Source organism: Anolis sagrei, chromosome 5 (genome assembly GCF_037176765.1).
Source record: "Anolis sagrei isolate rAnoSag1 chromosome 5, rAnoSag1.mat, whole genome shotgun sequence".
NCBI classification, from domain to species: domain Eukaryota; kingdom Metazoa; phylum Chordata; class Lepidosauria; order Squamata; family Dactyloidae; genus Anolis; species Anolis sagrei.
Window position 1 is genome coordinate 128,740,577 of NC_090025.1, and position 13,369 is coordinate 128,753,945.

General features: G+C 38.9%; 1 protein-coding gene across 5 annotated transcripts in view; it reads right to left on the bottom strand.

The window, feature by feature from the left end:
• The window catches only part of CPED1 (cadherin like and PC-esterase domain containing 1), a 130,632-nt gene continuing 117,263 nt past the window's right edge, over positions 1-13,369 (bottom strand). For all 5 annotated transcript variants that reach the window (XM_060777716.2, XM_060777718.2, XM_060777714.2 and 2 more), the window contains 4 exons: positions 12,551-12,652; positions 10,466-10,553; positions 8,335-8,481; positions 1-3,177 (listed from right to left, as the gene is read on the bottom strand). In XM_060777716.2, coding sequence (XP_060633699.2) covers positions 2,950-3,177; positions 8,335-8,481; positions 10,466-10,553; positions 12,551-12,652 — 565 coding nt within the window. In that variant the 3' untranslated portion in view covers positions 1-2,949. The remainder of the gene's footprint in view (positions 3,178-8,334; positions 8,482-10,465; positions 10,554-12,550; positions 12,653-13,369) is intronic.

Consider the following 13,369-nt stretch of genomic DNA (forward strand, 5'->3'; position numbering starts at 1 on the left):
TTTACATGTTCCAATGATAACTTTATATAAAAATATATATGTGTAAGATATAGCATTGGAAGATTGCTTTCAGAATAGCAACATCTGAAAAATATTATACACAGTGAACAACAGCAAAAGAAAACCATGTTGTGGTGAATACGCAGAAAATGCAATAAACATTTGCCAGCATGAAGTTTAACTTGACCAGAATTCCTTCTACATTTCTTAGTTTTTGATTTCCTTTCTTAAACGTAGGAATCAAATTTTAAACCAACTTTCAGTATAAACATATTTATACAGCCACCCTTCTTTTCCATTTCTGCCGCTGTTGCAAGAAAATTTGGCACAAAAAAGTAAATGACACATAAACTGTACAGTCAAAATTAAAACAGAATTATAACAACACAAGAAAAGCTAGTGATTTTTAAGACTGTGCAATAAAGCAGGCATGCCTTCCTTTCAAGCATTTCCTCTGCACCATTACTGGATCTGTTTGGAATTTATTTCTGGGATGATCACATACAATCAGTTTGGTACAGTCACTTTAAACATATTAGGACACAGGCAGAAACTTGCCTTCTAGTTTAGTAACCATATGAAGGGTGTTAGGGACATACACATTATTCATATGGTGTCACTTAGCACCCGTAGCACAAGAGATGTATTCAATTGACAGTGATGGAAGTGGAGTTGGCATGTAGATGTGTTGTTCACTGTGGCTGTGCATTGTGGTTGTACATAGCACGACACCCAACTATTTTCATGTGTTATACAATAGTGCAATTCTGCCTGAGAACTTTGTAATGCTGTTGTAGTGTATCTATATATGATGTATTGCATGTGCTGGTATTTCTAAGCACTTGTGTAAAATTTGAGGCAAGGATATGAAGAAATAGCTTCATTTTTGTGGACACAATTGATAGTTGTACACATTTATTATTATTATTATTATTATTATTATTATTATTATTATTATTATTAATGCCTTACTTTATCTCCCCATGAGAAACTCTCCATTTAGCCCCTTAGTCGCTGCTGAGACATGAGGGCATCTCAGTAAGTTCTCCCTATGCCTTCTAGATTTCCATTATATGCTTCATTATGCTTCTTTGATCTTTGTTTGTGGCATCTTTCTAAAGTTTGGAAAAGTTACATTTTGAGCCACAGTTTTTATGTCAGTGGGCTGGTAAATTCATTGCAGACTTTAGCCTGAATGTTAAGGGAGATATCCAAAATGTTGGTCATGACTTTGGAGAGCTTCTTTTAAGTTCAGATGAAAACCAGGACTAGCTGTGTTTATAATATTCCATGTAGTATGCGGGATTCTGAGTGTTGTAGTACTTACCCAGCAAACTTTTCCAACCTCTACTCCTCACATAGCATTAGATGCCATTGTCAGAAAGGAAAAAAGAGCTGACTAATTCTAATAGGTAAGTGCATAACCTGACTAGTCTCCATTTCAAACCATGCTCTAGCCACAAGCTCAGATAACTTTTTAATTGACCACTATCTGCAAATACAAAAACATCTCATTCCCTTAGATATTTCTTGATGTTGTTGGTCTGTCTTTAAGTAGTTTCTGGGTTACGGTGGCCCTAAGATGAGCCTATCATGGGGTTTTCTAGGAGTGAGATAGTGACTTGCCTAAGGTCACCCTGTGAGTTGGAGCCATGGTGTGGCAATGTGTTAAACCCTTGTGCTGGCTGAACTTCTGGCCTGAAGGTCAGCAGTTTGAATCCATGAGATGGGGTGAGCTCTCATCTGTCAGCCCAACTTCCCATTCAGGGACATGCAAGAAGTCTTCCACAAGATGGTAACACATCCAGGTGTCCCTTGGGCAACATCTCTGTAGATGGCTGATTCTCTCACAGCAGAAACGACTTGCAGTATATTCTCAATTTCACTTCTGTCACAATTTTAAAAAATCCCTGTGAGTTTCTATGACTAAGTGGAGAATTGTACCCTGGCCTCCAGAGTTTTTTTTTTTTACTGCACACTACAAAATATTGTTTCATGTACAAAATCATAACCTGATTTCCAAAGGTCCAAGGATAGTTCTAGAACTAGTAGTAGGAAGTTTGCAAACAGGGCCAATAATGCCTCATATGAAATACAAAGAACAACAAAGTAAGGAAACATTTTAAGAGCTGAATTACATATTGCAGGATTGGAGCTACTAGTGCAGGCATGGGCAAACTTCAGCCCTCCAGGTGTTTTGGGCATCAACTCCCACAATTCCTAACAGCCTACCGGCTGTTAGGAATTGTGGGAGTTGAAGTCCAAACATCTGGAGGGCCAAAGTTTGCCCGTGCCTGCACTAGTCCCTTTTTTCATGTTCATGACGAAATCATGATGATTAAGTCAAGTAGGGATGTTGTGCAGAGAAAAGGGATTAACCTGAAATCCAAATTTATCTATTCAGAAAGTTGTCACTGTAGAACTCTAGAGTGAAGGATATCTGGCACCATCATTCTCTAAGTGCAAATGTAAGAAATACAAATCTGGTACTGTCGGTAAAAATGTGATACTTGCTTTTAAGTGCACATTCGTATATTGCTGATTTGTTATGCCATAAAACCTTTTGAAATGGAATGGTTCTTTCACTGTACCTATATTTAAGCAGTCTTTAAAAAATATATAAAATATATCTCTATATAGATATAAAAGTTCTTTCTTTTCCATCATATGATATTGTATTTACTTAGCTCAAAACCAATTCCATTTTTTGGGCAAGATTTCAAGTAATTCCTCCCCTTCTCATCTTCTCTGTCTCTTATTCTGAAACCACAGATGCATAGGGATGCATCTTGATTTTATAAGACTTTGTGGAAATGTGTCACATGTCTTGTGTTACGCTGGTGGTCTGTTCAGCTACGCAGAGAAGTGTGTAATAAGTCTGGTATGGCTTGTGGAACACCACATGGGCAAAGCACCGAGTCTGGAGCTTGACAGTTCAGCCATACAAAATTACAATCCAGCAACCTTCCCGTCATTTGCACAGATCCTGCTGAGGAGTATTTCTGAATAAACTTGGTTGATTGGACCTCTCACATGATAAGGGGATTGAGAATTGGATGCATAGGCTTGGAGTTTCACCAGGTTGCTTTGCTTGTTGAAATATTTGCCCAGAGTATAGGGCTTTGAAAATGGCATTGCCATGGGAAAGCTTCCCTCAGATGTTTTGGATTTCACCACCTGAAAATGAAAAAAAAACAAAAAAAACAAATGCTTGTGATGCTTTTATGTTGATGCTACAAGGTAAAAGGCTGAACAGCCCATTTAAGCTACAGGTACATAACAAAAGGATGATTTAATACAATTGCTGTTATGTTCTTTAGGCCATGGTGGCACAATGTGTTAAATCCTTGTGCTGCTGAACTGCTGACCTGAAGGTTGGCAGTTCAAATTCGCAAGACAGGGTGAGTTCCTGTCCAGCTCCTGTCAACCTCGCAGTTCGAAAACATGCAAATTCTGTTATTTATTTATTTTTAAAAAAGAAAACAGACTTATCCTGGAAAATAAATGAAAATCTGTTACAAGACTCACAAATAGTTAAGAAAGCAAAATAAATTCTAACACTGTATTTTTCAGAAAACAAACCAGGAGAAGTAAAAAAGGAGACCATCTGGGACGCAAGCAAAACTGTCATAATAAGGTACTTTATATAACAAAACACAATTAGCAACAAAATAAATAGGGAAAGAAGCCTCTACCTTTGTTTGTGTTTGTGTGTCTCATTGTATTGTAACAAGGCATTGAATGTTTGCCGGTATCTGTTTACATTGTAATCTGCTCTGAGTCCCCACAGGGAGAAGGGCAGAATACCGTATAAATATATTATTATTATTATTATTATTAGGGGAGTAAGTGTGACATGCAAGTCACATGTGGCCTCCAGCTCCTCTACAATACTTTCATCCTTAACACACAATTTTGTCCCCCCAAGTTGCAAATACCACTTACAGAAGCCTCACAGTATAAAATATATCATTTAAAAATAATTTCTTCCCACACTAAGGCTAGTCTAGACATTAAAGACCTTGAAAGGAACAAGAAGTGACTGACTTCATCTAAGGCCCTTTCTACACTGCCATATAATCCAGATTATTAAAGCAGATAATCTACATGATCTGGTTTGAACTGGATTATATGAGTCTATGCTGTCATATAATCCAGTTCAAAATGTATATCTGAATTTTATATGCCAGTGTAGAAGGGGCCTGTGTGTGTGATTTCCAATTATGGGACAAAATACGTGATCCATCAGTGGAGGTGTAATCTTTCAAATTCTAGGGAAGGGTAAAAGTCTACCCAGGCGCTTAAATGCTGCCAAATCCAGTTTCAAACTCATGAAGAACATTCTCAAGTTAGACTGGCTTGCTAAGGATTGTTTTGCAGCTACAGTGAGGTGGCTGTAAGCTCACAGGCAGTTTAACTTGGTGCTTTAAAGCAGAAAATGGACAGCATTGAGTGTAGGATATTGGAAAACCGTAAAAGTTCAATTCCTTACTTCATCTCCTGTTCCCTTCCAGGTTCAGATCTCATCTCCCAAAGCAATCTAAGGCCAGATCCAGACAGGTCTTTATCCCAGAAGCATCCACGTTAAAAAAAATACTGATGTTTCTGGGGGCCTGTCCACACTCACTCCAGAAAGCGTGCACTTTCTGGGGTGGGTGTCCAGATGTTTTCTCAGGACTAGCCCAAAAGAATGTGTGGAGGCCCTCCCCCCTCCCCCCAAGCCCCCAGACCCCTTAGAAAAATAATAAAAACTTGCGTGGCTTCCATTAGAAGCCTCAGCAGGCTCTCCCGGAATGTAGAAATGATGCACCAGGAGAGCAGGGGGCAAGGGGTGATTTTCCTCCTCCACCCTCCCTGCTCTCCTGCCACATAATTTCTACATGCCAGAAGAGCCTGCCAAGGCTTCTAATGGAGGTCACATAAGTTTTTATTACTTTTCTAAGGGGTCTGAGGGTTTGGGGGAGGGGGTGGTTATTCCCACCATTTAGCGGGCTTATTTAGCTCAGTAAACTGTGGGAATATTGTACTCTGCAGTCCAGACCCAGAAATAGTGGATTAATCCCATGCCTTCCAAGAAAGCACAGAATAAATCCATTATCACATTAATTCTCTACAAACCAGGTTGTAGCAAATTAATTCAGGACTGTCCAGAATGTTGTCTGGATAGCCCCTCCTTTATTGTGGGAGTTCCCACAACAAAGGTCCTGTCTTGACGGGCCCTCAGGTATATACACATGAATGCCTATAGCTTCAGAGAGTAATCCAAATATAAATACCAAGTGCCTTTTCCTTTGACAGCTGCTGAATGCTGGCAAGCAAATTAGCTTTGACTTGACAAACTGGCCACTATCACATTCTCCCCTATTTGAATCTATGTGCTGCTCTGGGGTGTTGGAAGTCAAGAGGTTCATCTGGAGCATACCTAGGAATAATAGACTTCCTTTTCAAGTCTTATTAGAAATGAATTCAAAACCACAAATGTGGTTTTTGTTATTGATGGGTTTGATTAAAAATGTTCTCTCTAGGACTCTCTTGGTCCTTCAGTGTGATTTTATTGTCAGTTTCCTCCAGTCATGCTGGAATCTTTAGGAATCTCTAGTTTCTCCATATGCAGTTCTATGGTCAGCTTCTAGTGGAAATTTACTATATAGAGTCATGTTACAAGACCTAAACTTTCCTGGAGAGGTATTTTTTCAGATTAAAAATTAGTAATTTCTTTATTTACATTTTTCCAGGAATTACTAGGTCTTTCATGTGGGATTTGTGCCCCTAACACCAGCAGATATGGAAGATTGACTGTACACAATTTGCTATCTTTCTCACTGAGAAATGTCTCTAAGAGGACTCATGGGGATTTTGTGTCAACAAACATCACTCTTGTCAAGTAGCTTCCCAGCCTCAAGGTACAGAGGCCTGTGGTTACGATGAGTCCTTTTCACTTGTGAAGAACTCAAGCATTTTGACATAGTTGCAGACTGACCTGTCTCCTCTAATTCTGTGCGGGTTTTCATTTTGAAATGGCTCACAACTGATCATCCCTGAGTGCACCATTCTGCTTATCACAGTAGGGCTCGTGCTGGTTTCAGAGTCAGACACCTGAAACCAAACCAGCTGCTGCAGCTGCCTTTCCTCTTCATTTCATTGCCTCGCATCAGGCTGGAGTCAAAACAATGTGTTGAAATACTTTGAAGTCCCTCCGCCCCATGTTTTATTGGGGCTCCTTGAGATGCATAGTGTTCCTACAAAGTGGTCATTACAAATGTAAAAAGCATATTCATTTATCCAATGTTGTGATTTAAATTAAGTGACTGGGTTGAATTTATGGACTGGGTTAAAGGCCCTATCACACTACAGATTTATAGCACTATAATTCGCCTTTGATTACCATGGCATTTTGGGGTGTGCAGTCTGCTGAGGTACTAAAAATTCTAAATAGCTCTCCTTAAACTGTAAATTCCGGGACTCCATGAGATTGAACTACCACAGTTACAGTAGAAGTAGAGCCCCCACCAGAGAGGATTGTATTGTATTTAGGGATTGGATTAAGAGATTGGGAAAGAACAGAAAGTAAAGTTGCTTTTAACTCAAGGAAGTTATGACCAATCACTATCTCATTTAATAGAGAACTTAGTGGGATTTTACTCTTTCTTGTTTGATGATGATGATAATGGCTCTGGAATATGATTTGGATTTTGTGATTTTAACTGATGTTTTAATGTTTATGTTTTTAATGGGGTTGATTTTAATGCAGTTGTTTATTTACCGATATGTATATGTTTACAGGCATTGAATTTTGCCTTTGTGAGGCTACACTGAGTCTCCTTCAGAGTGAGAACAGAGGGGTTCAAGTGTGGTAAATAAATAAATTAATGATAATGATGAAAATGATCATCATTATGATCATCATCCCAAAATAATAACAACAACAACAACAACAACAACAACAAAATACCATCTGCCTGCGACAAAGAACTGGTGGGATCACAAGCCTGAAAAAGTTACAGAAAATGAACATGTCAAACTACTCAGGGACTTCCGAATTCAGACAGACAGAGTTTTGGAGCACAATACTCCTGACCTCACAATTGTGTTAAAAAAGAAAGTATGGATTGTCAATGTGCAGTACCAGGCGATAGCAGGATTGAAGAGAAACAACTGGAAAAGCTGACACAATAGGAGGATTTAAAGATCAAACTGCAAAGGTGGTCCCAGTGGTGATCGGCATACTGGGTGCAGTACCTAAAGACCTTGGCCTGCACTCCACAGTTACAGTTACAAGTGTCAGCACACAATCAGTGCTGACAAAATTACCATCTGCCAGCTGCAGAAGGCCACCTTACTGGGATCTGCACACATTATTCGCTGATACATCACACAGTCCTAGACACTTGGGAAGTGCCTGGTGTGTGATCCAATACAACAGCCAGCAGAGTGATCTTGTCTGCTGTGGACTCATCTTGTTGTGTTTCAAATAATAATAATAATAACAATAATAAAAAAAATTCATCCGGGCATCCCCTGGGCAACGTCCTTGCAGACGGCCAATTCTCTCACACCAGAAGCAATAATAATAATAATAATAATAATAATAATAATAATAATGATTCACTGGAACTTATGTCACAAGTACCACCTACAAGCAGTAAAGAATTGATGGGATCATAAACCAGCAAAGGTAGTGGAAAATGAACATGCAAAAATACTGTGGGACTTTCGAATCCACACTGACAAAGTTTTGGAACACAATATACCAGACATCACAATGAAAATAGTTTGGATTATTGATGCTGCCATACCAAGTGACAGTCACATTGAGGAAAAACAACAGGAAAATAAATCAGCCATTATCAGGACCTCAAAATCGAATTGCAAAGGCTCTGGCATAACTCAGTACAGGTGGTCCTAGTGGTTATTGGCACACTGGGTGCCATGCCAAAAGATCCCAGCTGGCATTTGGAAACAATAAGCATTGACAAAATCATGATCTGTCAACTGCAAAAGGCCACCTTACTTGGATCTGCACGCATCATTTGAAAGTACAAATGCATTACAACTGAAACATACAAATGTTAACATTGAAATATAATTAAACTGTCAAGACCATTAATAACAGTTGAAAAGATACAGTCAAAAAGATTAAAAGTAGTTTAAAACCAGTAGAGATGAAAAAATTTTCTTCAAAAACATTCAGTTTCTCATAGTCTAGGCAGTACAATGGTTAGCCACAACTAATCAACTGCTGAATGCTGTTTAGTGCAAATATCCCCATTAAAATGTGACAACATAAAGTATCAACATTGTTCATCAAAATGAGAATTCGAACCACATAGTTACCTCATGGAAATGGCATCCACATTTCCCTTGCAAAAATTCCTTGTACCGTCCCATAGTAATAATAAAAGTATCAACCACTTCATAGCCATATTGTTTGGCTGTGGTCAAAATAGCTTGATTTTCCTTCCACAAATTCTGCACTTCCATCTGTAATTGAAATTGAAATTATTCTTATCAATTTCATGCATATGCAGATGTCAGCTATATTCAAGGCCCTTCCATACTGCCCTTTATCACAGGATCTGATCCCAGATTATCTGCTTTTAACTGGAATGTATGAGTCCCCACTGCCAGGTAATCTGGGATAAACAGATAATCTGGGATCAGATCCTGGCATAAAGGGGCAGTGTGGAAGGGCCTCCAGATATGTTGGATATTGGTGGTGTCCCACTTCATATTAACAGGACTAACCCTACTGAGCTTCCAAGATCAGATGGGATCTGGTATCTTTAGGGTCCTTCGGCCCACATCTAGTCTTAATCACATTTGAAATCACAAATTTCAATACAAATCCCATGATCTCAATTAGCCTACTCTAAGTATGGTTCGCCTAGATCCAAACCGGCTGATCAAACAAGCTTTTGAAAATGCCTAGTCCCTAGTTGTTGTATACAATAGTTATGCAGCCTTGCACTTCATCCCATGCCCTCATCCCATGATTACAGCTCTGCACTTATCCTATTCCCTTGTCCTGTTGTTTACAGCCTGGTCATGTTTACAGTAGCTTAATACCAGTGGTTGATAAGCACTGTTTTAATTGAGTCTTAAGTTGTTGTTTTATATGCCTATATGTTTCATTCAATTTTATATTGCGTTTTATTTTATGTTCTGTTTTTAGGCACCTTGTGCCATGTGTAAACTGCCCTAAGTCCCTTTGTGGTGAGATACAAGAATAAAGTTGCTGCTGCTGTTGTTATTTTCTTCTCTGGTCTCCTCTCTCTTCATTCTTCCTCCTCTTCCTCTTCTTCTGTTCCTTTCTCTGTCTCCAACTTTGGTCTGTAAACCTCTGGAGGCAGAGATGTGTCCTTTTGTGGTTGCTTTGGCAAGTCCCAACCATATTGTTGGCATTATATCAACAATCATAATTCTGTGCTACTTGCTTTTAATGTAGTAGTTCATGGAACAAACAGCACGGTTTTATTTATACCAGGACTCAGTCCTGGCATATGGTTTTAATCTCATGCCTCAGGCCTGGAACATATGAACTAAGAACAGATGAAAAGACCCCCGGGTGGGGGCAGCATATATTTCATCCATCACCAAATTGGAGAGAATTCTCTACATAAAGAATCCGGAAAAGGGGCTTCTGAAACAAAGGAAGGTGTTTCCAGATTATTCTTAGTCTCACAGGTAGAAAGATTAAGATACAACACAGCCTCTCTGGGAACTCCCAGTAAAACTTTGGATGATTTACAGCAGACCAGCAGGGTTTTCTGACCATTAGTGGATTCACAATATAGTGCTTGAGAACATGGTCTGTCTGTCCCCCCCCCCCCCCCCCGGCCCCCTTTCCTCTGGCTGAGATTCTTTGTCAGCAGCAATAACTTTACAATGGTGGAGCTGTTGCTGATATAGTCTTTATTATTTATGTATTTATTTACTGTATTTTAGTGTATTTCTACCCTGCTCTATATCACCCTGGAGGGGACTCAGAGCAACTTCCTGTTTTGACAATTATTCAATGCTACACTGAACGTAAAAGTATACAAATACACAACACATTAAACTTAAAATCAAAATAAAGCATATAGATATGATTTTAAAAACTGTTAAAAACATTGCACCTAATATTTCAACATGATAATGATAGTATAGCAGTAAAGGAAGTTTATTCATCTCTTTGTGCTCCTTTAAGAAGTGCCAAAGTCCTTTTTTGAGAAGCATCAAGGTGCAGTACTTACATTGACCTGTGAATAGGTGATATTGTTTTTTGGGTTGATTTTTTTACTCAATGTTTTTGACTCATACATGCATATATACACAGTAATATTGGGATAAATATAGCAGAAGTATTCCATTCAGATACATACCATATTATTTATTTATTTATTACATGCTGCCAAATAAAATGAAGCTTCAGTTTAAAGGCAAAAGAGTGTGTTTACTGGAAGAGAGACAAAAGGTGACTTACTGGAGATAGATAATGCACTCCATCGACTGGCAGATGGAAGCCCATTCCCAACGATTTTATCACTACCTGGATATTTGATAGATTTGCTCTATGGATGAAATGAATTAAAATAGGCATACTTTATTTGTAGTTATCCAAGGCTGACATACTATAAATATTTCTTATTGGTGTTTTTATCTTATACAATCTCCTAAGTAAGCATATAAAAATTACTTATTCCAAATTAAATATTGTATCTTTTCTGAACAATTACTTTAAATCACCACAAGAATCTGTGGTATTAGAGGTTGTAACTTTCCCACATGGATCACATGGGTATTAATTGACCATGCAAAACCAAGGCACCTTCGATTGCTTTGTTCTACAATAGGGAAAGTTCATTACAATGTATTATTGGTGGGAAAAATCATCCTCCCCAACTACTGAGAAGGAAGGACATAATTACTGAATGTCTATAGAAGCTCCAGAAACTAAATAGTGAGTCTGGCATGATGGTGAGAGGAGAGATATAGGACTTCATCATATGGGCTTTCAGACCCATTGTAGGACACTGAGAACACAGTTCCTGGACAGAGCCCGCAGGATCACTACATATGACACAAAGCTACTTCTGGTAGGACTCCGTCCAGGAATTGTGTTCTCAGCACCCTATGAAGGAGCATCGAGAGCATGGGAAGCTTCTCATGTTCTTGTTGCCAGCAATGGGGACAGTGTGGTGGGAAGCTTTCACATGCGATGAGGAAGGTGGTACTGCGGGCACTGCAGGGTGAGGGATTCCCCTGCTGCCCCACAGATTTGCCACAAAACCCAGTGAATCCCCCCACTGTTGCCCACATTATCAAACTAAATGTGGTGAGGTCCATAGTGCAGTTCCTACTGTGGGACAATTACAAAACATTGTAACATACAAGACCTCAGCCAAAGAATATCTGCCAGTTTTCTCATCTTCAGTGAGAAAAGATATCTTGAACTATTACAAGTGTTCTTGTGTTTCTTTCAATGCATTTGGGACTTTCAATGCATTTTTGGAGGTTTTTTTGGCTAAAATTTCTCATATATACATACATACATACACACACATATATATATAGAGAGAGAGAGAGATCGCAAAATACAATGTTCTGGTGCAAAACCCTCATAGTTTCAAGAAATAGGTTTCCCCTGCATATGAAATTGACTACAAAGTCCCCAAGCTGAAAACATTCACTCAATGGGGGAAAAAATTGTAAGAACATCTGGTATGGACCAGCCAGTACACCAGTAGCATGCCTGGTCTGTTTCTTGAACTCTGCTGGAAGTATGAAACATCAAAACCGGGGCCAGATACTTGTACGTATTATGGAATTCTTCTGGATGATGAGTTTATTGTACTCATTTCATTCACCCAGGTCTCAGTGATACCTAATAGATTAGCACCTTCATAAATAAATGAAGTAATAGATACAGAATTATGATTGAGTATTGTCATGGCATAATCAGTGACAGAATTCATAAACTGGAAACCAAGCTGGTAAGGCAACACAAGGAAAAAACAGCTTTCCAATATCTATATCATCCTTCCATCATCTAGTAGCCACCATCGTCCTTTTTTCTGCTCTCAAAAGAATAGAGATCACTCACAGTGATATGTAGATTGGCTGAAGAAGGAATGGGAAAGTAGGAAGAAATAGCATTATCTTTGGCATTGCATTGCATATTGGCAGGAAGGGCTGGTCACATCGTCCTGTGGTGCTCCGCTTGGCTGCAGGACAAACCTCCATTGCTCCAGATGGCTAATTGGCTTTTAAGGTGGGTTTCAGGGTCATTTGCAGTCATGGCAAGAGTGCTGCCATGATCACAGATGGGAATCGCAAACACTTAGAATTCCTATGTCTAATTAACAGCATCATAACCAACTAATAGAATGAGAGTCTATATTTAATTTATAGGTGCTGAAAGTACCCTATAAAAGAAGGAATATACTGTGCAAACATTTTTGTAGGCATTGAATAAATGAAAACTAAAGATTCTGAGAATGATATTGGAAATTAATTTTAGCACCATTAGTGTTTATTTCATACAAAAGAAAAGAAAAATAGCACATACCGCTTCAGTACTCTTTGAATAATATGTAAGTGATTGAAATTAAGCCATTGGACACCACCAACAACTAATATAGTCTGGCCTGTGTTCCGTAGTGGTTGCGATCTGTAATAAAACAAACAAAACAGAACCACAAAAGCACACTATGGCTCAGAATTCAGAACATATGGCAATGTTTTTAGCAGCTTTGCATTAAACTTTAGCCAAGCGTACTGGCCACCCCTGACCATGAAAAACTGATGTCATTATGGGTTATATAAGAGAGTTCTGCATATTTTAAGATTAAGTCACTATTTTATCTCATTTTCATTGGACAAATCTGTCAGAATAATTGGAAAAGAGCAAATTCTTTTCCAATGAATTATATATTGCTTGTTAATTGGCTTTGACAATTGCAGACGGTGAGATATCTATATGACTTAAAGAACTTCTACACAGACAATGCAATGTACACTCAGAGAGAGTTATTCCAATTTTGGATTGAATGATAGAATCATAGAGTTGGAAGAGACTGCAAGAGCCATCAAATTCAATTGTAGTAGTTCTTCTTCAGGATATGGAAAAATAGCATTTTTGGATTATAATTCCCACAATCTCCAAACAGTATGGTCATTGTGACCTGTTGTCTTAGAGCAGACATGGGTAAACTAAGGCCCGGGACCCATATGTGGCCCCTGGGCACTTACTTGAGGCCCTCCTCATTTTCCCTGTCCCCTTGGCATAAGGACATGGTGGCCTGCTGCATCCTTTTGCCAAAAATATGGAGGAGGAGGGCACATAGCAGCTGAGAGCCTTCTGGCGTGCTTTCGGCCACTGTGTGTC